Genomic DNA, 25786 nt, shown 5'->3' with positions numbered 1-25786 from the left:
GGGCTGAGAGCGAGGCACTCAGTAATGTGAGAGTGCAGGGTCAGGACTGCAGAGTGTCTACCTGCTCTCCCCTGAGGCCCACAGCCCAGGCTATTATCAATCCCCTCAGTGGAGCCACAGCCTGTCATTATTCACTCACATGCACACACACACACACACACACACATGTTTGTTTTTCTATACCGGTGGGGACTTACCATTGACTCCCATTCATATCTAACTCCTAACCCTTACCCTAACCCTAACCTTAACCATCACCAAATCAATGCCTAACCCTAAACAAACGTTTTTGCACTTTTACATTTTTTATTAACAACAATATGGCCAAGAAAACGGTGTTGCCACCCGTGGGGACCTCATTTTAGGTCCCCGCCGTAAGACAAGTCCCCACCTTTATAGCAAATAGTCAGGTCAAAGTCCCCACCGGTATAGCAGAAACAAGTACACACACACACACACACACACACACACACACGTTCACACACAGCTTGATGAACATTCACACACTGGCATATGCACACAAACACTCGCCATACAGTGTGGTTTTAGGCAAACGGATGCATGCGCACAAAGCACTGGAGACTTAAAAATACAGGAACAGGCTTTTTTTTAAGGCCTAATCTGCGATGAGTGGATGGCGGAAATCCTTATTCGAACGCTAATGAAGCTGAAATCACGCTGATACTACAACTAGAGCCTGACTGATATACAGGTTAGTGATGTTAACTGCTTATATTGGCTTGTCACAGGTCTATTATTGTCCGATATGAAAGAATATAATGCAGATAAAGATGCTTGAGATAACCAACTTTCTTCTTTCTAATACTGGTAGCACTCTCTACAGCACATCTAGCAGAGCATTTGAACTTCACTACAAGTTGCTAACTACTTTATGAAAGACATTGCTGGAAATAAACAAGGACTCCATCTCTTTTCCTTCTCAATATTACTCTGAATCAGAATCTTTAACTTTAAAAGTCAGGATCGGGATGGGCCTCTAAATGCTATCTTCATTACTGATATATGCTGTTCTACTGGTTTTTCTACCCCAAAGAGTCTTTATTAGGTGGAGAGAGAAAGGAGGAATTTGGTCTCAAAGTAGAATCAAAAGTACACAGAGCTCAATGTGGCACGTTCAGATTTCAAGTATGAAGTAGCTTCAGACTAATTTTGTGTGTGTGTGTGTGTGTGTGTGTGTGGGGGGGGGGGGGGGGGGGGGGGTTGTGGGTGTCAGTTGACTCATTGACTAATCTTTCAATGCTATTGCAACTGCAATGCATCTTAAGAATATTTATTATGTTTACATCAAAATGTCAGGGTGTTTTTTAAAAGAGAAAGGATACGTTCGTTCTAAATTCTTCAATTTATTAACCGTCTGAATTTACTGTAGGCTTGTGTTTCACTGCCATGTAAAGTCCTGCACCTCTACAGAAATATCACACCCAGGGCTAGAAGTAAAGAGAGAACTCAAAAATGACCTTTGTGCAATATAACAAAGTTACAATGCCATAAACAATGATAAAAAGAAGAAACTAATGTTGAATTTCTTTATTTCTTTCACAAAAACTGGAATCAACATGTGCAACATTTTTCCAAGTGCCCAAATGTGTCACCAATGCTGGAAAAAAGTGACTGTTACATGATATATGTATTTTACTGCTCACCTTTTTACAATCTCTACAAACTAGGCATTTTTCAAAATACGCTTCGCATTAACTCTAGAAAAATGTTTCACCGTGCTGAATGTATGCTGGAATAATTTGATGACAACTTGTTCCTCTGTGCGCTGTTTTTGAGCAATGCAGCATTTAGTTTATAGCTCAAGTCTGTTTTATTTTCCTTTCCATCTCCTCTCAGCTCTGCATAAACACAACTTGCAGTTCACTCAAGAAGTCACAGAATTTTTGTCACATGAATGTTGTTGCAGCTGAGTCACTCATTTAGTCGAATTTTTGAATAGGACATGTAGAATTAAATGGCTGTTCAGCATACATGGACCAGTGGAAAGTTGAAAATCTAGCGATTTGTTAAGTTTTTACAGTCTCTGGCTTTGTAAATGGTGCAGTTTGGGCGATTAAAAAAAAAAGACTTTTGAAGCCGAAGAACGGGTTTTGGGGTTCAGAGAGTTAATACTTGCCTGCAGCCAGTTTGAAATGTCTTAGTGAGCCTGTATTTATCGGCAGATTCAGCACGAAGCTGAGTAAATCCCCCAAAGGAAGTGCTGTCAGGTATTAGTGTTGTTTTTCCTCCCACTGGACAGGCAGGTTGTGTTTTGGTGCAGGTTGTGGTGACGGACACAGCGTTCGTGTTAGCATTGCTAACAGTCAGGTGCAGAAGTACAACCTGTACACGCTTCAAAGGAGGCTTTCTTCTCTGGAAAGCTGACATGCCTGCGCTGTGTCCTGTCCATTTGAACTTTATTTTTGTTTATTGTCTGTCTGCTCGGAAAAAGTAATGTTGGTGTGACTCTTCTGGTTTAGATCAAGCGTTAACAAAAATCAGGCTCATTGATGTACTTTATGGAGCATCCTACATAGGGTATTTAAATTCAGGAAACATGTCAGATGCAAAACAAAAAGAAATGTGTTCAACAAAATGAGGTGAATGAGCCAATGTGTTCAAAGAAAACAGTTAGGGTTAAAAAACATCATTTTCTTAGAAAATCTCATTTTACTTCAATTATCTACAAAAAAACCCATCAGGCAGTTGGATAAAAACCCAGCAAACCACTTTTTATCCCCAAAATCAACAGCATGTCACTGCCACGTGACTGTTATTTCATCCTCTTGAACGCTGGCAGAGTCTTAAAACGCTGAGGGAAACTTTGTTGATGTAGTGCGTAGCTACACTGCATACCTCATTGTACTTTCATGACTTTTCCCATGTGGAAATGTTTGGATTCGCTGTGTTGCTCAGATGTCATATGTGCTGTTAAATGAGTGCGAGTGTGATAAATTGGGATGTTAGACAGGAATGACACACAGTCAGGATGGTAATGACAGAGTATGTGTGTGTGTGTGTGTGGAGCAATCTAAAATGTCTGGAGCGTAAATGCACATATTTAGGCTCTGGAAAAATACAGGTATTTATTCAGGTGGGGGAACGTTTGTGCTGGTAGACCTCCTCCATTTGGCCTCACTATTACGGTAATCCAGCCTATGATGTGGTCAATTGATTACATTAACCCGCTCAAAAGCTTCTTCTTTGTCGTAATGTCTAAGTGCTCAAGGAAATGGAGCTTTACTGACTGGTTAGTGGCAGCATTCATGCTGATGATACTGATAACTGGAGAATTATTGATTCTTCTCATGCAGGGTATTAAAGAATCATGTAGTGAATACTGTTTTTTCTTTTAGAGAATGAATAGTTTGTGTAGGTGAAGCAGCGCCCTGCAGCTGGGAATTGGTGTTCTTACAAGCGGTGGCAGTTGTATAAATGATGTCACTGCGTGCAGATGTAGCGGTCTGTGTGTTTTGGATGGCTTCAGCCTTAAGCCGGTGACTGAGACAGGGCCTGTTGTCAATAGTTTTGCCTGCGTCTCTGTACAAGTGATTTATTGATGTGGCCTTGAGCGCGGAGAGGCCTGTTGGTCCGCACACACTTTTGTGGTCACCGAAGGAGATTTTCCCCACGGGGCTTCCACCACTTTTCTAAATGTGATTCTCATCATGCACATCTCGTGTGGTTATGACAAATATTATTCATTCATCATCACCAATGTCATTTTTCATCCCTTGCACTAAACATGAACTGTACTTGTGTAAAGTGCATCCAGAAACTCCCAAGAGGCCTCAAGTGCAGCACAAGCCCACGCAGCCCAAACTGTTATTTTTTTCGAGGAGAAACTAAAAAGAAGTTTGGGTTTGCTCTGAAATAACACAGATGTGAAATGAATAAATCAGTTGAATTGCGCTTTAGATGCAAGAGCAGGTTTCTTGAGCAATCTCACATTGTGGAACTGCAACAGTCCAGCAGTGTAATGCTCTGTGTCAAGCCTTTCCTCAGAACACGGTGCTGCAGCCAGCACAGACGTTTGTGGAGTGATTTTGAAGAAGTACACTTTTCACTAGAAATATGAGAAACACTTTGGATCATTTCCCAATTTGTGACTTGTACTGTAAGTTATGAAGAAAATTCATGGAGCGTTTGGGTGTTTTAAAACTCTCCGTCCCTTCTGAGCAACATTTCAGGTCTGTAACAGAGGTGGTTTTTTTATTTTTACGGATAAGGTCAGTGACATTCTGTTTTTACTTATTGTCAAGCCTGATATAGCTTGTTCCATTGAGTCACAGACCTCCATTCTTGTCCAAAATCTATTTAAAAGCACATCGCGGTTGCACTGGGTGACTGCCGTAAATACGCACTAGCACGCCTAATCTGAGGTTGATCTGAAGTTGCCAATATTTGCTGAAACCTGCAGCTTCCAGCGGTTTAATGAAAGTATTTAGAGTTACAAAGAAGTGAAAAAGTATGTATTTGTGAACTGTTTTTAAAGTTTAGAGGCTAAACATATGCAACAACACCAGCTATATTCTTTAAATAGATGATCAGTAGCTCTTTGGTGGCTTCAGCTTTTTAAAAATGCGATTGTTGAAGTTGTCTGAGCCACTGAGCAGTTAGCCAGGATCTATTATCTGTTCTTTCCATTATCATGCATTTTAAAATTTCCCTTACTTTCTGTATTGTCTAGTGCTGTTTTGACGTTGTTGTGTGGTTTCATGGATACAGCTTTTAATTTTGTTTCTATTTGACTCCCTTTAAGCTTCAGTGTACCGCCGGCGGTACACCTACTAATTTGCATAGGAATTTCAAGAATGTCCGACGGCCGCAAACGCGATTATACAAACACTATACACCGATGGAAAGCTTAGATTCTCATGAATCTGCCGGTATAAACCACTTTCAGATGCGATTACCACAGCGGGTGAGAAAAACACATTTGTCCGACAAAAACAAATATTCATCCATCCGTTCTCTATACACGGCTTCAACGCACACAGCGCGACTCACATTTCCGGGTTTATTATTACACACACAAAAAAAGATTCCACAAAAAACGGCCATAATCCAACCTTTTACATCCAGATGACACAAGCCAGGAAACTATTTTGTCCAAAACATGTCCTGAAGTCGGTATAAAATCCCCGAATCGGTCCTTTTCAAGAAAATGCACCTCGAGATGCCCGTCCAATATTCCCCGTATTTTTCGTAATTTTTTTTTATTTAAAAATAGAATATTAGCGATTTTTTGTACTGAAAACGGCTGGAATTGACTGAAGCTTAAAGGGTTAAAACACTTTAAATGCTTTTTAAAAGCATATTATATATATAGATATGGTAATAAGTTATTTTAACTTACCATTTATGATGTAGTTTATAATGTAGTTACAATAACATGTAGATATTTGTGAACATTTTAACTGACTCCTCTTGTAAAACATCAATCACTACTGTATGGATATATAATTAATTCTAAAATGAATTTCCAGCACAGTTGTAATAATTTTAAAAATGTGTTCTAAGAACATTATTCATCATTGTTATAATTAAAATGTGCGAATCATGTCTATTTCTTTACTCTGTAACTGGAAAATTTGGAGGAAATCCAGACTTCAGATGTGCTATTTTTTGTCATGCTGGTTTTTCTGAGGTTAATAATCAACCTTCAAGATGTTTTTATGAGCTTTCAACACACCTAGAAATGATTAATTTGTGTGTATAACAGAGTATAAACATTTTTAAACACACTATAAAGATTTTTGAATTAAACATACATCCCTAAAGATGATTAAAGCTGTTTCAAATTGCATTATCAGTTCTTCATTTTGTGTTTATACAGTTACAAATACCTCATAGAAGAAGTTATACTTAGCATCTTAATGCCTTTAATGCTGTTATATGGCAAAAGAAAGAAGATACTCTTAGATTATTAGCTTAATTTATAACGTAACTGAAGCACAAACTGAAACTAAAAGTTGAATTCAGAGCAAATCAGACAGAAATAAGGACTATTATAATGAAAATAGATTCCAAAGTGGCTTTTTATACAGTTTCAAAAGAACAGTGCTGTTTTTGTTATATATTTTTCAGAGTAAACTTAACTTGCAAACCCAATCTGAGAATGTGTATCTCAGATCTCCCTGTGACTCACAGATATATAGTTACATTTAAAAAAAAAAACAGCAAACAGGGGACTATTTTCAGCTGCAACTCGATCTATATTTGCTGCTTTAGAGAAGAAAGTGTCTGTGGGACTGAAGCAAAGCAAGGGAAATATAGATTGTCTTCAGTAGGGACTCATCCATCTTTATGTGGATACAGAAGCGATGCAGCTTGTATCTATAAGTTGCTTTTATTTGTGCGTCCTTCCAGGCCTGTCCCCGGCTCTCTGTCCTCACTACTGCACCTACGAAACAGACAGAGACAGCCTCTACCAGCCTCCATGCCTGGAACCCTGCCAGACCCCACCATGCCCGGCTCCTCGGCCGTGCTGATGCCTGTGAGTACGACAACTGCTGCACTTATGGCTGCGCTCACACATGCAGAAGCAAAATCAGTCACTCATGCGTCATGCGATGACAGTCCACTGTACATTGAGACTGCGCGTAAACAGTGTAGGTTTGCAGTTTCGGGATGTTTTCTATCACCATTAAAATGACTTACGGCCGTCTATCAAGATAGTCACATGAATCATTCTTCCTATGAGGTTAAAACTTTATTGTAATCAAGTCAAAAAACGGTTTTGGAAACCCTCATTGTGCAACAGGAAAATGATAACACCGCAGCTCCTCATATCAGGATTCTAATGATATAACATATGCTCTCATTGTAACAAAAGACAGGAAAAATCCCTCCCATGTTTATTAAATTAAGAGCTAAGCGATTTTGGGCAAGATTGACGGTTCAGGAAAGGGGTGCAGGTTTGGGTGATATTTTTACACAAAACACACTTACTGCAATTAAGGTTGTGTGTCAGGTTCTAGACCCAAGTCTCTGTGGACATCAGGCAAACGCGGGGGGGTTAGCGGTGGAGACCACCACACCACCCAGAGTTCAGCAGCTGGGAGGCCACAGCGGTTCACACACACACACACACACACACACACACACACACACACACACACACACACACACACACACACACACACACACACACACACACACACACACACACACACACACACACATATATGCACACTGCACATACTCAAACAAAGGTTTCTTCTTTCCTGCATGCACTGCACAACGAACACTACTCACATTATCGCCCTGCACAGGTGACCTCTCACCCCTGTCAGCTTACCCAGCTGATTTCCTCACATTCTAGGCTTCAGCTGTGACCATGCTAAACCCGGGTTAGTCACAGGAATACACATGGAGACTAATTCATTTCTACTACTAGCTTATGTTTAATTCCTGCAGCTAGAATCACACTGAGGTTTGATGTGTTGGTCTGACAGACACCCACCACGCTATTATCAGAAACACACACACACCTCTGTTGCACCGGCTTCCTGTGTTAAGTCCCTCCGTGCTGGCTTCCTGTTTTGGGTCAGCTCCAGTTATCATCACACAGAGCTGTGCACAGGGCAGCCTGTCATGTGAAATCAGGCTCTCATGCTCTCTCATCTTATTCCCCCTCTAGCCTACTGGGGTGAAGGATAAGTCTCACACTTAAAAACTTTTTATGAAAGCAGTGATGGCATCTCATTAGGATATTAAAAAAATCAACCCAAATACTATTCATACATGTTTTGTGGTATTGGAGCACTCTTGTGACTGTATTGTTCTAATCTGCAGATGGAGCGACAAATGTCCATGGGTTCCAATATGATGGGCATGCAAAGCCCCGCCCACAGCAGCTCCTGCTCCTCCACTCACATTCCCTCCATGCACTCAGAGGCCAAACTGGTGAGTATACACAAGTATTCACATGGATACATATTACACACATGCAAGTGCACACACACAGACACACAAGCTGCAAAGTGTTGCAACTTTCTTTTCCACTGGGCCGTGCCAGCAAAGCTGTACTCTTAGGCCTGTGTGGATTTCATCATTTGGTGTGTAATCAAAGCTGTGTCTGAACCTGCCAGTGCAGCACTGGAGACTCTGGCTGGAATAATGGGCCCTTTATGTGGTTGTGGCTCGGCTGCCCACCGACTGCCTGATGTATATCTTAATGTACAGAACATGTTCTGTAGGTCCTGCAACTTGTTAGCACTAGTTTAGCGCAGCGGGGAAAAAATCAAATGACCTCATCCCTCACAAAGCAGGCAGTTATAGCAGTGGGAAAGAGACGTAGCTGAGAGGGGAGAAAAGCCAAAAGGAGACAGGTTTTGAAATTGAAAGAAGCATAGAGGGTGACTGGTAGATGGAAACGCTTAGAGTACTTCTATGGTCAGAGATCTAACCACTGAAACCTCATCTAAGTGTACTAAGGTTACATATTTAGAATTTTCTTCATGAAAATAATCCCTTTCTTCCTTAAAAATAACTTGGATGTAACTCTACACTGCTACTTCTTCTTAAAATGTAGAGATCTATGAAGTCCCACCTTTCTCTTCCTCTACCAAATCCTATTGGCTGCAGCTCCAGCACACCAGCTCACCTGCTCAAACACTGTAAACCTATTTGACACTATGCAGAATAGGCAAGTTGTATTATTATAGTAATTCAGCCATAAAGGTTTTACAGTCATTCTGAAGAAAAGTAATCATACACAAAGTTCAACTGTGCAAGCTGATGCAATTGGTTCCTTATGTTTGCTACATATGAAACCCCAGATGTCTGAATCTGTGATTACAACTACAACAGCTAATCAACTAATTGATTAGTTGTCAACTATTAAATGAATTGCAAACTGTTTTGATAACTGATTAATAACTACTTGCCTGTAGGCACCAAGGTCCTATCACATTTAAACTTGTTTTATGGCATTTATCCAGGTTGTTTTCTCCTGACTAGAGATAAAAATGTCTGCTAAATGCAACAGAATTGTAGAACTAAAAAAAGCAAAAATTCTCAAATTTTTACTTCTTAAATTTGAATATTTTTTTTCTTGTTTCTTTGCCTTTATCTGACAGTAACCTGAATATCTTTGAGTTGTCAACGAAACGAAACATTTCAGGATGTTATCTTGGGCTCTGGGAAACACTGATTGACATTTTTCACCATTTTCTGACATTTTACAGACAAATCTGTCACTAGGAATAATAATTAACTGATTAACTGACAATGAAAATGTTCGATTATTGCATTGACTGCTTATTTCACTCATAATATCATCTTCTAGCATATAAAAAACACAATTTCCACATTTTAACCAGATGAAGCATCTTTAAGAGATGTTAAGTCTTTGCATGCTGCTGAAACAGTATATGTCAGTTACTGATGATTTACCTCTGATTAATGCAAATCAGTTAAACCATAACACTCAAGGTGATATGAACTGATTTATACTGCAGCAACATTTCCAACAACCAGCCTTTGTTTTCCAAAAAATAAGTAGAGAGTCATGACTTGGATATCAAAAAAACAATCACAAAACATAATGAAAAGCTTTTGGCTGCTCTTTTGTGTTTAGAAAAGGTTCTCAGATAGTCGAGTTTACTGGAGAGAAACATCTTAGAGAGAGAGAGGGAGAGAGAAAGGAGGTAGCAGAGGTCATTAGAAGAGTTATTGCTCTGATAGAGGAGAGCAGGAGCAGTCCCAGGGCATTTAATTCTCCCTCTTCCTCCTGCTCTCCCAAGATTGATCGTCTTTGTAGTCTTTTGAATCTCCTCAACTGTTCCTATGGTAACACACTGGGGTAACACAATATTAGTGTATTAGGCTTATCTCTCCTCTGGCCGTCATCCAGACACATCTTACTCTTTTTCCCCCCCTCCTCCTATCTGCGTAATTGAATTGTAAATGGTCTGTTAGGCCTCCCATAAACATATGCACTCACTAAATGGCGGCAGGCCCCTCGACCACGCAACTTTTCTGGTTAGTTGGCCGTTCAGATGCGAGGCAACGGCGACCGAATGCGGATCAATTGAGATTCTGCTCCCTGATATCTGAACGCGACTGATGGAATTCCGCGATTGTGGACAGAAAGTGAGAGACTAATTGTGTTATCCGGGTGCGATCTCCAGCGCGGGTTTCATAAGCATAGACGGGGTCTCTAATGTCTGTAATATCCTCGCCCGGGCCAGGTCGATAAATACGGCCTTGCTATCGGATAACTGGGCCATGATCAGGCCCATGTGTCCCCTGCGACGTTCTCAATCCGGCTCTAATCGCATTACCCCGACCATGTTGACTTTCCGCCAATGGGAAATCTCCGCACTGTAACCCCACACCTCAGAGAAGCGGACCTGGATGCACTCTTTCTGCTCGGGCGTTTACATTGCGAGAGCGGGAGAAGGGGATTGAGTGGGACTTTGATGGACATGTTGGAAACGGATAGACAGGCGGAATGAGGCGAGGAGCTGAAAGGCGAGAGACTGTATTGATATTTTGGAAGACCAAACGGTGAATGAATCTGGGCAAATTCTTGGCCTAGTTTTCTTTGTTTTCCCTCCATGTGTGCATGCATGTATGGGTGTGCTTGTGATATTTTGTGGGAACTGGAGGCATCGGTAGCAGGATTATCCCTCCCCTGTCAGAGAAAGCATGCCCAGAGCCCAGGCTAATGAAGGCTAATTGATTTTGTGGTGGGCCAGAGCAGTAGGGAGGCCTGTCTCTGGTGTAAATAGTTAATGAGCCAAAGGACTGCTGTGGCCCCTTGGGGACTCATATCTCGCTCTAAGCTCTCTGTTTGTGCTCTCTGGGCCAAAGACTGTATCTGCATCAGTGCCCATCTTTGTTCCCCAGATTTTCTTCCTTAAGTGCCATCGCTTAACAGCAGAAAGCCTGATGGTGGAATAATTGACATGTATGTTTTTACCCCCCCCTTAATGCTTCTCAGTTTGTTGTCTGGGAGTGTTGCTGAGATTGGAATGTTTTATTAGTTTTGGTTCGAGTGCCGTTGTTTTTTTTCTTCTTCTTCTTCTTTGCGAAGCACTGGGTGCTCATGGTGCCGGGTGTGGTTGAGTTCTGCTCTGTTGTGGTCTGGGGAATTGAGCGGTGCGTGTTGTGCGCTAGGAGGTTGTGGGATAGTTGACCCTCGCAGCGTGGAGGAAACGCAGCGGAGAGGAGGCCAAGTTCCACAGCACGCCGGCCAAAAGCATTACGTCACCGCTCGGAGCCAGTTCTCCACAGGGCCTCGCAAACAGTCGCACACATGCACCGACACACCGCCTGCTTCGGCTCTGTGTCATCTTCTTTGCACAGTGACACATTCTTAGACAGCTCCACACTCTGTCACCCGTACATAAAAACCAATGAGACATGCAGTGTGCTCAGAATGCACGCATACTTGAATACCTGCACTGTATTCTCCTTCCTCTTCTGCTCAGATTGCTTGATATATTTGTTTGTGTGATGAAAGATGTTCACTATCATTTTTCATCTGGAACAAGAAAAGCCCAAACAAGCCCACATCAAGTTTCTACGAAAAAAAGCTCACTGTGGCACATGACTCAGCTCATGTCAGTGGGACCCTTTCCACTGCGGCCGACTCTGGCATTGTTTTCGTGTCTCTTTTTAAATGAGCTCCATGCTTTCCACACATCCTGCCTGCCTTGCTAATTTCAGACAGAGAGGCCTTGAAAGGGTTTCGTTGCTGGTGTATGAAAATGTGTTATTTATTATCTCCCAATTATCTATTGTTTACATTGTTACTAAGGACAATAAATTTGTCACTAAGCATCAGGCTAGGTGCTGAGATTTTTATGAGGTAAACAATACTATATGTTCTTTCATTGCCGCTCGCTTCGGCTGTGGAGCTGGCACTGGATCGGTGGATGACATAATTCCTGGCATGCTCTAAATATGCTCCTTTTTACTTGAAGAGGGAAAAACTGTGCTTCTCTTAAAGAAACATTTCATAGCACACAGGAGGACCAATAATCAAAGTGTTTCTAGTGGGCTAATGTCACTTTTTCTATTTCATTTACACGAACCTTACTGTTCTTATGTTTCACTATAGCTGCAGAATTGTAACAGGAGCTTGGCTTAGTAGGCTTAAAGATCAAATTTTTTTGCCCTAAAGAGCGAACAAAGAGTTACATCTGTGTTGTAAATGCCAAAAAAGTAAAACTTGTGAGGCAGCCACAGATGTGCCAGTTTTCAACTCGGCTACATGGTGATTGATTGAGAGATTAGCTCAGTATGAAGTCATTTGTAAGCAGTTAAACCATTAGCATACATGGTAACCCTGTTACGTGTTCCATTCATTTTCTTCCCCCCGTAGTAGGGGAGCAATTCATTTTCTTCCCCCCGTAGTAGGGGAGCACCTCTGGCTAAACCTCTTGTTGTGAAGGAGGAGCAGCGCACACAATAGGAGCCTAACTACAGGTTTTGTAAGCAACATCTGTATGAATGGTGGCATTGTCAGGGTATGATGTCACTGAGCGGGGACGGTGAGCTAAGAGCACAGCTGAATCTGCAGGCAGCGCTACGATATGTGTACGTGCACTGTTTATGTTTTGTATGCACGCTTATGGTGGCGCTTCTGCTACTCGTGCTTGGAGTCAAAGCACATCTGTGGGCAAAACAAACCGTGAAGTTACAGTTTGCACATGGTTTTTAATACACATCAGTTATATGCATATGTGTGGCTTGTTGAATAAACACGGATGTGCAGTCAAATAGGGACACAGGACGTTTATCCATACATGTCCTTAAAGTCTTGGATTCACATTTTTGTGTAATAAATATGTTGTGTTTCTTTCTGTTGCCATGGAGGCTGGTGGAGTGTAAGACTGAGGAGCTGCTGGATCAATGTGTCTGCCAGTTTATCAGTGCTGGACATGGACCAGAGAGGGGCCCCTCTGTCTCACTGAGTGCTCTGTGTTGCCAAAGAGCTTGGCAATTTTCAACCAAAACTGTACTGGATGCAGTCAGAAATAAATGGAGATGCTGCACAGAGCTGTCACTAACAATTATTGTCATTGCTGATTAATTTGTTGGTTATTTTCTGGATTAACTGATTACTTATTTGGTCTATAAAATGTTTGAAAAATGACAATCTGTGTTTCCCAAAGCAAATGTTTTGTCCACTACCCAAAAATATTCAGTTTACCAACAGAAAACAGAAAAGAAAGCAGAAAATATTCAAATTTAAGAAGCTTTAATTAGAGAATGTAGACCTTTTCCCTCTTCAGAATGACTGAAATCACTTATCAAAATAATTGACAACTAATTGATTAAATGCTGCAGGTTTAATGCTGCATAATCTTTAAGATATTCTGCTTCCTTCTGAAGAAGTTTAGTCAGTTCTATTCACCCGTACGATTGTTTGATTCCAAAACAAACAGTGTGTTTGCTTTCAGAGGCCGCTTTAAGCCTTTTCATACAAATTTGCGGTCTGTGTCTTTAGCGCCACACAAACACAGTATTTTTTTATGTTTTAGCACAAAACACAGATGGCTGCTTACATTAAAGAAACGGCCTTGTAGAAAACACAATGACAAAGCCTTATAATTGATGAGTTCGCTTTGTTTTTTCCCTCTGCATAAGTCTGCAAGGGATTAAAAAGACAGACTCAAATCCACATGAAATACGCATTTTCTGCCTATCGTATTTCAAGTCTTTTCAGGAATTGTGTGCTGATATATTTGCGCAGCCACATGTGTGACTGTGTGTGGGTTGGGTGTATCTAGATGAGCGTTGTGGCGCAGAGCGTCGCATCTGTTTGTCTTTGGATGACTGCGTGTTGTTTTAAGTGTGCTGATGGGAGGTGTATGTGGAGGCCATTTGGTCATGGTTCAAGGCCCGTGAATGGGACGGGACTCCGGCAGAGCCAAGCTTGGGTAAACCAGCTGCCAACACCACACGGGCCAGACTGGACGGATCCAGCCACCATGAGCCCCCCTGGAGCCTAAAGCAATGAACAAGATGCTGACTGGACTCCAAAATAGCCCTCAAAACAGAGTCAGGGTCACAGATTTTCAGTCTGATAGTCAATACTGTTATTCTCTAACAAGTTAATGCTCACAGATTGGAATCGCTTTCTCTTTGAGGGGAAAATGCATGACTTCTTAGTCACTTTGACATGTTGCAACACAAGAGGCATCTCGTGCCTGTGGGTGTCTTAATGTGTGAATCTAATCCAAATGGTAATAGAAAAATCTTGAATATGTTGATGCAAAAACGTTATTATCACATTAGGAGGTCTGAAAGCAACATAAAAAGGAGCATTTGTCACATTTTACCTATTAACAGACTGGCAGTAAAGCTTCAGCCAAAATACCCAAACACTGGAGGTCTGATATTTTAAGCATCTTTATAATTATGTTTGATTCGAGTCATTTTCATGCCACTTCTGAAGCTATAACTCAACAGCATGTTAGTGTTTATTGTTGCATTCATGCCCTACCCATCTCCCTCACTCTGGGGCATTCTCTGTATTCAAGATTGTGACAGTGGGTGTAGTGATAACCATGTAGGCTGCACTCGAGCAGGGCTTTACAAGAGAGGGAACAGTGGGGATATGCAGACCGGAGTCAGAAGTCGTCCATTAACTTGACAGGCCGCAGAGGCTGCCAAGAGTATGAGCGCATGCTTTGGAGCATGCTCCTCGGTGGGCGTGTGTTCTTGCTGCGCCCCATACTGCCACGGTTCCTCCGAGCACCACCGTAGAGTCTGGCTCCGGCAGAACAGCCACTCTGTGTCCATCTCCCCACGTCTGGAACCACAGGGCAGCTCTGTTCAGCTCAGCTCCGATCGGCTTGGCCCAGAACCTGAGAGAGGAGAGAGAGGGGGCGACATTACGGCCCAGCACTCCCATCAGACTGTCTGCCTCACCGTTCCCTGAGGAAATCAGTTTAACAGTCCCCAGCTCTTGGCAAGCAGAGGGAGAGAGGGGGTGGAGGAACAGGGAGGAGGTGTGTGAGAGAGAGAAAGAAAGAAAGAAAGCAAGAGAGAGAGAAGGGGGGGATGTTACTGCCTCTCTGGGCGAGAGGGAAATCTAATAAAATTGAACTAATGGGGGTGTGGAGTTTTAGGGGACAGAGTGGGTTTGCAGGCAGGCACTGGTGGGTAATGGTGCTGGTGGAGATGAGGAGGATGGAACAGGATCCTCTGAGTGCCTGGCGAAAGCTGCCAAACTCCTGCTTCCAGCTGCAGATGGTGAACCCATGTTGGGTTTAGAGTGTGAGCTAGGATGCCTAGGCCCACATAAAATACAGCCAGGAAAGTTACAGCTATGATGTATTATGCAATTAGAAATACTGTTCGCTTACACTTACGCTGACAGAGACAGACAGAAGCTTTGTTTCTCTGCGGACTCTTTAATGCGAAGTGGAAAAAATCCAATTGAAACTTTGATCTCTTAGCAGTTAAACTATGACTCTACAGACTGGTTAAATCTTTCTAACCTGCTGTAAGGCGCCAGAGGGCCACAGGTCCCCTGATAGTACACTGCTCCACTTTTAAGGGGAATAAAAGTGCTCACCCTGACCTCACTGAATTTGATTTACCCATCCTCAGGCAGGCGTGGTCTGCTCCCTTTGTACCTGCTCCGTGCTCTTCCTTTCTCCTCCCAGGGTTAATAGATATGAAGTCATCTGGTGAGCAGAAACCTGAGTGTGTTCTCAGGATGTGCCCAGAGCACTCACAGGGACATCACTCAAAGGCCCTCGTGTCAGAGAGGAAGCAGCCATTAATAAATATCATTAATGGATGATCACCTGGTATCGCTGAAACCACATAAATGAAAGAGGCCCAAAAAAGGAGTGGGAGTGGAGAGGTCAGGGGGCAAAGGTCTGAGAGGAGATAGCTCCCCTCTGGACAAAAGATGGCTGAATCAAGGATGGTGCTTGAACAGTGGAAAATCAATAGTGCTGCTACTTTGAGTACAGTGACAGAATGCATGAAATGTGGTGTCAAGTGCATGTGCTGACTGTGGGAGAAGCTGACCGTGTCTGCTCTGTTTCTTTTTTTCCAATTTCCAACAACAGCAGGGCAGACAGTGGTAGGACAGGCTGAATGCCATCCCATCTGCGAGTGCTCTGCGCTGCCACAGGCTAACACCTGCACCGATTTAATGACTGTTTTCTGCGGCAGCCATGTTGCTGCAGGAGAAATGTATATGTATGTGTGTGTGTGTGTGTGTGTGTGTGTGTGTGTGTGTGTGTGTGTATTATTAAAGTCAAATGCACATAGTGGTTAAGTTCTTGTGCTTAGCATAGTCTGGGGAAATACAACCATGTGTTAAAGAGTCATTAGGGAGCTGATGAAGGTGTTTGAGAATCACAGCCTGCTCATCATCGCTCTGCTAACGTCCCTTAGTTGCGTCACTGTGGTTCTGGATACAAAGACTTACGTTTTGGCTGAGCTGGGTTTAACTGAGCTGTGCCTCAACTCCAGATGGAGCAGAAGCAGACACTTGTGCAGAGATAGCTGCAGGAATAGGCTTACATCACGGTAAGGGTTTTCTCTTCTTACACAATGTGAACTGTGGCTTTTTCTTTACACTCTACTTCATCTGTGCTACTTATTTTAGATGTTCCTTTACTTGTATAGCACTTTTCAAAACACAGTTGCAAAGTGCTTTACAATGAATTTAAAAAAAAAACAGGAAAAAGCTAAAACACTGTAGCTCAATAAATTCAATACTTTTGGAGCCATAATCCTTGAAAAAACAAAAAGTTTGGTTAAATTTGAGGGTGCTGATGCCTTTAAGTTTTATTTTCTTGCTGGATATTCCTTTATTTCTTGGATCTGTTTCTTATGGGGGATCGATATGTTAATCTATATCAACATTACCCTGTGTTGCATTACATGTAGTTACTTCTGTGCTTTCTCTTTGTCCTGTTTATCACCACGACAGTTTGTGCCTTTGAGCGACCCCTCGGCTCTTTGACCCTGCCTCTGTGCTTTGACACTCTGCGGCCTCTTCGGATGAAGGCTAATTCAATTAATAAACAGATAATGCTGCACTGCCAGCTGGACAGCTCCCCGAGACACTGATAAATGAGCAATCACCGTCCAGGGCTGATGGTGTTTGGGGAAGAGACGCTAGAATCCATCTAATCTCTTCCCACCTCTGCTCTCTCACTGCCGCCTCTCACCTCCCTCGAGCTCCCGCAGCACCAGATCTTACCCACAACACAGACAGCTTTTCTAAGGCTACACAACAGAAACAGGGCACAGACAGATAGACAGGAGACTCCTTTGGCCTCTGTTCATTCAGGTGATTGCCTGCTCTGAGTGGCAGGAGGTTGTCAAACCCTGATTGGTTTTCTCTTTCACAAGAGGGCTGGCCTCACCTCTCTGGTGCATACTGACAAGCTGCAGGCAGAAGGGAAGGTGCTTTGTGAGGGCTGTCAGCCTCAGAATTCATCCTGTGATACTCAGAAGATGTCCTTGTCAGCAGTGGTGGCAATGATTGATCTGTAAGCATTTTAAATCCATTTCTTGCTTTAGTTGCATGTAAACTGGCTTTTATTTCTGCATTTTTATAACGTGTATATACAGCCATCCTGCACAAAAACTTAGAGCAGATACAGACTGTAACTTACAGAATATGTAATGCTGCTTGTTACCCTCAGTAAGTCTCAGTGTGACTCTAATGCTGTGGACAGCTGCAGGCCTGAAGACACCCGCTGTGTGTTAGTGTAGACTCTGTGGTATTTTAACCCCTATCTCGCTGGTCACAGAAAAGGAAGGGCTGTGGCCCCTCAGAGCTGTTCCCCTGAAACTGTGGTGGGTTTGGGTTGGGTGTGACTGCACTGAGATAGCACCGAGATCTGCAATTTCTATTTAAAACAATGAGATATTGACTAAATCATGCAGTACCTGTGTGTCACAATGTCAGGCATCCCCTGGAATGACAAACAGAAACTACACTCAGCCAAAACTGGCTTGGCGAGCTCATAATTTTAGTGCCGGTTTCAATGTGCTGTAAGGACAGCTTAGCTATTTGTAAGTCAAATACACATATGTAATTCGTAAATATAATACAACCCAGTAGAGCATGCTGGTTTTTTGACTTTCCCCCCCCATCTTCCAAAATGATTTATTTGACTGCTCCTCCTCCCTACTTGTAAAAAGCTTTCCACCCATGGACAGTGTGAGAGGAGGAATGGAGGGGCTGGTGTTGTGCTCTGGTCATGTCCCACCATTGTGATCCAGACCAGCTGGATGCCATTCCCTATGGGAATCATGAATGTGAAGGTTGTTAAAAGATATGGAGCCTTGGACTCGGCGTGGACTTCCTGACAGCAGCTGGGAGAAGGGGGAAGGGAGCCGAGAGAGAAAAGAGAGCACTGGGAAAGAGAATAGAAAACTTTGTGGAATCCACAACAGTAGCCTTGGAAGGAATGTCTTTGGTTTCATTTTTGCTGGTGACTTTATGCAAAAAAAGCGGCTCTGAGATGAAATGTAAGATGATTTATTACTATTTTGACCTATGTGCTTTAGGTTCAAGCAGATTTGCATATTGCACATTTACTAGTCTCAACACTCCCATTGCATGCTTTTAAAATGCAAATATGCCGTGTATTTCTTATTCATGTCTAGGTGTCTGCTCTTGTGGTCGACTTTATGTGGCGCCCAGAAAAACAGACTCTTGAGGAGAGCTGCATTCGGTAAACACGAGGAACATAAGCGCACCTTTAGCGAGCCTCTCTCTGGTTTCCCTCCCAGACTGTCAGAGACGGCATCAGTCAGGGCTAAGTAGACCACACAGCTAAAGCAACAAACCTGCTGCTGCTGGGTCAACAGAGAGGGGAGCAGTGTGAGGTTCACACCTTACAAGCATCCAGACATGCACAGAAAAGAGAGAGAAGCTATTAGGAATATGAAGAGGAGGGACTGGTGGAGTGGCAATAATGAAAGGTAAAGAGGAAGAATGACAGGACTGAAGGAGAGGCAGAGGACAGCCTAAGTGGCTTTGATTTGTTCTCCTGACATGTGGATTTATGGAGCCATTTGTCACATCATAGTCGGCACATGAACCGGCTCTCTAACTCTTAATCAGCACACTGATAGAGACAAGGTTGGAAAAAAAACAAAACAACTGAGAGTGATGTTGTGTTTGGTGTCCGTATTGTCTCCTCAGAGGCTGAAGGCTGCACTTTCACACCACCCCGGTGCCATCGCCAACGGCAACATGAACTCCATGGGCCACATGATGGAGATGATGTCATCGCGGCAGGAGCAAAGCGCCCACCATCACATGCACTCGCACCCCCACCAGCACCTGCAAGCCCCGCCCCACGCGTACCAGCACCACGGACACCACCACCACGGCCAGGGCCACGGTCAGGGCGGACACCACCACCCGCAGGGTCACAACCCCCACCATAACTCCCACAACCCACACATGCATCCCGGACACCCGCACCAGACCTCGCCGCACCACCCAATGCACTCGGCCTCACAGGTAAGCAAAAAACACGTTTCCCCTGGGAGAGCAGGAGCTTTTAGACAGCCTCAAAGGCAAAACCACAAGTTCAATAACACATTAACTACACTGCACATTAAAATCTGAGCTAGAAACCACAGCCTATATGCCATGACTGAAACAAGGCAGTGCTTTAGTACCCTTTGAGTACTTTTGAAGTCAGCTATTAGTGGTTTAGCATAGAGGCATGGCTGAAATGATGCTTAAAATTCATAGTGGACAAACACATTTTCCCCCTCGCTGCAGCCATAATGCCAAGTGGTTTCCTGGCATGCATCTCAAAGGTAGTTTTTTTTTTTTTCCCCCCTTTGGGGTTGTTCAGCTACAGGTCAGTGTTGGCTGCCTTCCATGCAGAGAAGGGGGTCACGAAGAGGTCATAAAGTGGCAATTATAAAAGATGCTCGTGGCTGTCTTTTGGAAACTTTGCTCCACACCCTACTGTACCACCAAACCTGCAATTATGTAGCCACAGCCTGCTGTAGGTGCAGAAGAGGGTTTTATAAATGCTGATGAACAGACAGCCTTGGCTAATACTCCTGGAACATCTTAGCAGTGAATATATTTGGTCTAATTTGAAGTGAAAGTGCTGCTCGTGGCGTTAAAAATAACATGATGTGAGACACTTTGTCCTTGCATTGTCTCGCGCCCTTTGAAATGCCAGGCATTCTGGACGAAGGACAGTCCGACATCAAGAAACGCAATTCACTGTATGTTCCAAATGTACCATTAAGGCATTAAAACAACACTCTCTGTATGAGCGGCGGCCATTAAAGCAGCTTGTATTTTCCATGGTTCACATAAAAATGGTAATGATCTGAAGACTGAAAACACTTGACCTTGCCAAGTATATGTCAAGATCTGTCAGTGCACGTACGGTTTTAGAAACGGGCCTTTTGACTGCGTCTGGTGGTGTTAGCCTGAGTGGAAGTGGGCGTCGGAAAACTGCATCCTGACACCTCTTTAACAAGGTGGGCAGGCGGGTGAATCAGCCCAGTCACTCACTCATTCACTCCCGACGCCCACAGCCTGGCTCACGAGGCACGCGGTGCGACCAGATGTTGTTTTTGGGGAGGTTGCCAGACACTAAATAGCCGCAGGAGGTAACGTATAGATTGTTGTTTAGATGGGAGGAGGCTGTGAGGGTCTTGGAGTGTTGACAGCAGACAGGTGAGGGGCTGCTTTCCAGCTGTGTCAGGATGGTTACATATGTTTGGATGTGGATGGTGGCAGACAGACGCTGTCTCATCAGAGGCCTCAGTAATGCTGATTCTTACTCCTCTCTCCCTTGCGTTTTGCAGATGTCACCTGCAACCCAGCAGATGCAGCCCACGCAGACGTTGCAGTCTCCCCCACCCAGCGGCGGGCGACGCAGGCGGGTGGTGGACGAAGATCCGGACGAACGCCGGCGTAAGTTTCTGGAGCGAAACAGAGCAGCGGCGACGAGATGCAGGCAGAAGAGAAAAGTGTGGGTGATGTCGTTAGAGAAGAAAGCAGAAGAGCTCACTCAGACCAACATGCAGCTTCAGGTACGAAATCAACCAATAAACCCCAAAATGTCTACATCTGTGCACAATATCCCTCCAGAAATCCATTTTGCAAAAGCGAGAATGACAGCGGGGTCCAACACAGATGAAAATAGTCTGTTAAAACAAAGTTAATTCAGCAGGTCTAGTGGTTATAATATGGGCTCGTCCTTCACTGCAATATTAAGTCCTGCATTTCTATGAAAACAGCACAACCATGGCTAGAAGGACAGACAACTCCAATATATCTCCTATGCGGTATGACTCAGTTGTAAAGCCAGAAACCATACAAAAAGAAAAAAAAAAGAAAACTCAATTCCTTGTTTATTTATTTCACAAAACACTGAAAAATCCAGGAATCATGATGTTCAGCAGCATTTTTCCAAGTGCCCACAGGTGTTACCAATGCTGGATCAAAAAGTGGTGACTCTTGAGACTTAACTGCTTGCAGTTTTTAATTTGTTTCCATCCTTTTCTCCTCTCTGTTCTCTGTAAACACAGCAGTGCAGTTAGGCCGAAAAAGTCTCTGAATTTTTGTCACATGACGACTGGTTATAGTTGAGTCACTAATGGCTTCCCAGTTGCAGGGAGGAGCACAGATTTTTTTTGTTTTTACAGAATGTGGTTTGGGGAAACAGTTTATTTTTGTCAAATGTTTAAATGAGACATGTAGAATAAAGGGAATGTGATGAAATGTCTTGTTAGTTTTCCCAATAGAACTGCATATTACAATTGTTTGGTTCAAGGACCATCAGAAAGTTGAAATTCAAACAATTTTTTTCTTTTTTTTTCTGTTTCTGACTCTGCTTCGTGGCTACACAAGCTGTGGATTCTTTGAAATCTTAAAATATTTGTGTTTTTTCCCCTTTTATTTCAGAACGAAGTGACCATGCTAAAGAATGAGGTGACCCAGCTCAAGCAGCTTCTCCTCACACACAAGGACTGTCCCATCACCACTATGCAGAAAGAGTCCCAAGGTTACCTCAGTGAGTAGCTCAAATCTAAACACAGACACACAAACACACACTTGGGAATTTGAACCAAAAACACACCTTCATCTGTGTGCCCTTAGCCCTGCAGTGGAAAGGTATAAACTGTACAGACGTTAAGTCTGATGGACACACAGCGACTGCCAAGACACTTCAGTGCACTGTGCTGCTGTCCAGCTCCCACGCTCGCTGCAGGACTCCTCCTTTGACATATGGGTGTTGCACACTCTGGTAGCCGGCATGGACTGGGAGTTGGTAGACTGAATCCCTTCTGAGACTTATTTTTCCATCTGACAGCACCTCTGCGCACAGAAGCAGCCGAGAACGCAACGTGAGAAAGACATCACAGGCTGCACGTTGGCATCCAAACTCTCACGGATGCCCGGGATCTCACTGACTTTTTTGGACTGCGCCGCACATGACATCAGAGCCCCTCCCTTTGATACGGATTCGAGTGACATTTCCATGTAATTAGGATAAGGCGCCTCCCTGTGTGGCTTTAGAGCAGGAAAATAAGGCTCACATCCCCCTTTGGCTGAATGGTTCTTTTATGCAGGAGAAAGCCAACTCCCAAACTGGGCTGGAATGACTTTCATTGATGAGGCTAGCTTGTGTACCGATGTCACCTTCAGCGTGTCCAAAATTCATCGGGCGTGTTTACGGAGTTGAGTGATTCACTTTTCCACTTTTGTGCCATCCATCCCGGCCTATTTTGCCGTGGCAGATGAGCAGTTAGGTGTGAATTTAGTGTGCCATTTGTTTGAGATATATGTTCTTCTGTTAATAAAGCTGTCTTTTTGCAATAATGGCATTTGGTTGGTGCGTCTTTATTTTGATGTTTTATCGCTGTCGTAGCATTTGCACTTGCGCACACACACCTACTCTCGACACATTCTGTCAGTGTTAAATAACGTCTAACTGCTGTCTCCTCAGGTCCAGAGAGCAGTCCGGCAGGCAGTCCAGCCCCAGCATGCTCCCAGCAGCAGGTCATCCAGCACAACACCATCACCACCTCCACCACGACCGTAGGGGGCAGCAGCGTGCACGGCCAGGCCAACCACCGCACAGACATTAACCCCATCCACTAGGGACGACAAAGACTATATAACCTCGGCTGCAGCCATGAAACCCCACCCTCACCACCTCCTCCCTGCTTTGTGAGGGGCCGCCAGATGCACCTGCTGCCCCTCTTCCCGCCATCATGAAAAACCTCAAAGGCCTGTGAGGCTGTTCTTTATACAGTAGCTACAGTATCTATTTTTATAAATCTTCCCTATTAACGCTTAAATGTTCTATGGTTTATCGGCTCTTCTTTTTTCCTTTAAAGCCTGCTTTTTTGTGCTTAGCGGAAAGAGAGTTTTGCTAATCTCATGTGACGTTTCAGTGACTTTTTTTCTGTTGTGTAATGGTACAAAATTGACCGCGGCGGTCATGGAACCAAGAGGAAATCATCTCTACAAACAGATCTTACATCTCTAATGCGCCTAATGGACTGAGTCAAATCATAGAACAACTCTGAATAAGTGAGCGGGATGTTGCTGCATTTTAGGTTGTTTTTTCTGAACTGTCGCCATGATGTCTTGAAAACAGGAATATGCAAGCAGATGTAGTGATCCTTTTCCTTTCCTAGAAACATATATGACTGTTAACGTTTGCCCTGTCAGCGGTATGCTTAAAGAGCTTTATGATATACAGCATGACAGTGAAAATACCATATGATCAAATGGAAGCAATACATCACAGTATTGATTGTCTTCTCTACTGTATGCCCACATTATGATCAGAATGGCCAAGGATGTCCCAAGGACATGCAATGCTGTTACAGCTACAGAACTGTACACTGTGATAACCGGTGAGGCAGCTCAGGAGTTGAGACCAACTCCGCCGCTCTCCAGGACCAACTGAAGCTTTAATCATTGAGGCCTCTTTTTGTGTGTGTGTATGTGTGCGCGTTTTGCATTTGGATCCACGTTTTGGATTTCAAATTGACTGTGTGTGTCTGCATAGTTTTGCATGTGATTTAATTTTCCTTCTTTCCACTGCAGAACAAAGTTCAGCAGGTGTGTTAAAAAGGAAAAAGTGTGTGGGAAAATTTCTGAGCATCCTGCTTTTTTTTTTTTTTTTGTCTGGCATCTCACAACTTAAGGAGCAGTTCATGTCTGTGCTTTCCAGGATGTCACAATGTGCCTGAATCTTTCTTAAAGTCTTTTCTTTAAACCACCAGAATGATAATTTTTTCTAGGTAATCTTTGTTTTTGGCTTTGTCAGATGTCTGCTGCATGTAAGGTCAGAACTCCTCTGTGTTTCAGATCGGCAGTGGATACAGGCTTGACCTTTTCTATCTCCCTTCCAGCCTCGAAACTCAATGCCTTCTCATGTTTTTTTCCCCTCCCTTCTTCCCTATGACCAGGAATGTCAGTTCATTAGCATGATGACCATAATGCACTGTGTTTTACTGCAGGATGGATGAAATACATTCCACTGACAGGTGGAGCGATCGCAGAGCTGTCTATGCACTTTGTCCTCTGTTGTGCCAGAGGGTAGAATAGCCATATTTAAGGTCAGAGTAATTCTCAGTGATTCCCCCCTCCGTCTTCACACACCAGCGAGAAACGAAACTGTGCTTGGCTCTATGGAGAGAACGTGCCTGGCTTGCATTACATGCCTACAGATTAAATAAAAGAACCCAGGCTCGAATAAAGGACCCTGCACCGTTTAATTTGTGTAATCTTGTCAAAGATGAGGGGAAAAAAAAAACTCTCCTAATGGGTTACTTCCTGGTTTAGCAGAGGCATTTCTTCACCTTGGAGTCTGAGTGTGTGATGACGATGAGTGAGAGAAATTCTCTCCAAAAAGGGCTTTGTTGTTGTTGTTGTACCCACACTCTGAACTGAAGCTTGCCTTAGTTTTTTTTTCTTTATTTAGATCAGATCATTCCAAAAATCAACCTCTTGCATGTGAAAATGTGGCAATGACCTCTAAAATACTTTCAACTGGAATAATTCATCTTCCACAGTGGATCCAGGTTTGGGAAAAAAAATACATTTGTTACTGAATAGGCAGACAAAAAAAAGGACAGATGGAAGTGCAGTGTGAGTGTGTCTGTGTGGACCTGTGTGCAAGAGCGAGGTGGAGAACAGTTCCTTCATATTAATGATGTAATTGTATTATTTTAAATCTAAAACTATAAATATTGTACATATCATCAATTTCTATAATCCTGTACATGTAATGCAACCACCTTTCTTTTTGAAGGGAGTATAAATGTGTGGTACGTGTGTAAATAATGTTTTTCATAGCACTTGTTGCCTTCCGTTGTATGTCGAGGCTCATTTCAGCGCTTAAATACATTGTCGATATGTAATGAAATCCATTCTTGCCTGCATAACTTTGTACATTTTTTTTTTTGCGCGTGTGTGTAATTACATCGTCTCCATTTTATTTTGCATTTGTACAGATGTTAAAAGTATCACTGCAGTTACATTACGGTATGAAAAATAAAGCACTTGTTCTGTAACATACAATGAACTTACACGATTAGATGTCATCGTTTCTTGAAATCTGGCGACACCAAAGACTCAAACGCCATTTCCCAATGCTTGTCCTTGACAAATAACTGCTCATTAAATAGTTAGATGCTTTAAAGGTTTAGAATACTCATTAATTATTGAAACGTCTAGACAGCTTGATAGATGCCTGATGAAATAACGTGGCAGTTAACTCCAGTGCACAAACATCTTTGAGGAATCCTGTCGGAACCAAATCACTACAGTTCC

The 25786-nt window shown here is 43.1% G+C and overlaps 1 protein-coding gene across 2 annotated transcripts in view; it reads left to right on the top strand.

Moving 5' to 3' along the window:
• Nucleotides 1–25538, top strand: part of creb5b (cAMP responsive element binding protein 5b) — a 43518-nt gene extending 17980 nt beyond the window's left edge. For both annotated transcript variants that reach the window (XM_022194502.2, XM_022194504.2), the window contains exons 6-11: nucleotides 6373–6499; nucleotides 7801–7911; nucleotides 19154–19477; nucleotides 20797–21024; nucleotides 21899–22007; nucleotides 22944–25538. In XM_022194502.2, the coding sequence (XP_022050194.1) occupies nucleotides 6373–6499; nucleotides 7801–7911; nucleotides 19154–19477; nucleotides 20797–21024; nucleotides 21899–22007; nucleotides 22944–23098 (1054 nt within the window). In that variant the 3' untranslated portion in view covers nucleotides 23099–25538. The remainder of the gene's footprint in view (nucleotides 1–6372; nucleotides 6500–7800; nucleotides 7912–19153; nucleotides 19478–20796; nucleotides 21025–21898; nucleotides 22008–22943) is intronic.
• Nucleotides 25539–25786: the final 248 nt, after the last annotated feature.

This window comes from Acanthochromis polyacanthus, chromosome 12 (assembly GCF_021347895.1).
Source record: "Acanthochromis polyacanthus isolate Apoly-LR-REF ecotype Palm Island chromosome 12, KAUST_Apoly_ChrSc, whole genome shotgun sequence".
Lineage (NCBI taxonomy): Eukaryota > Metazoa > Chordata > Actinopteri > Pomacentridae > Acanthochromis > Acanthochromis polyacanthus.
Note: the sequence above shows the minus strand (reverse complement) of the source record. Positions and strands in the feature narration are given on the sequence as shown.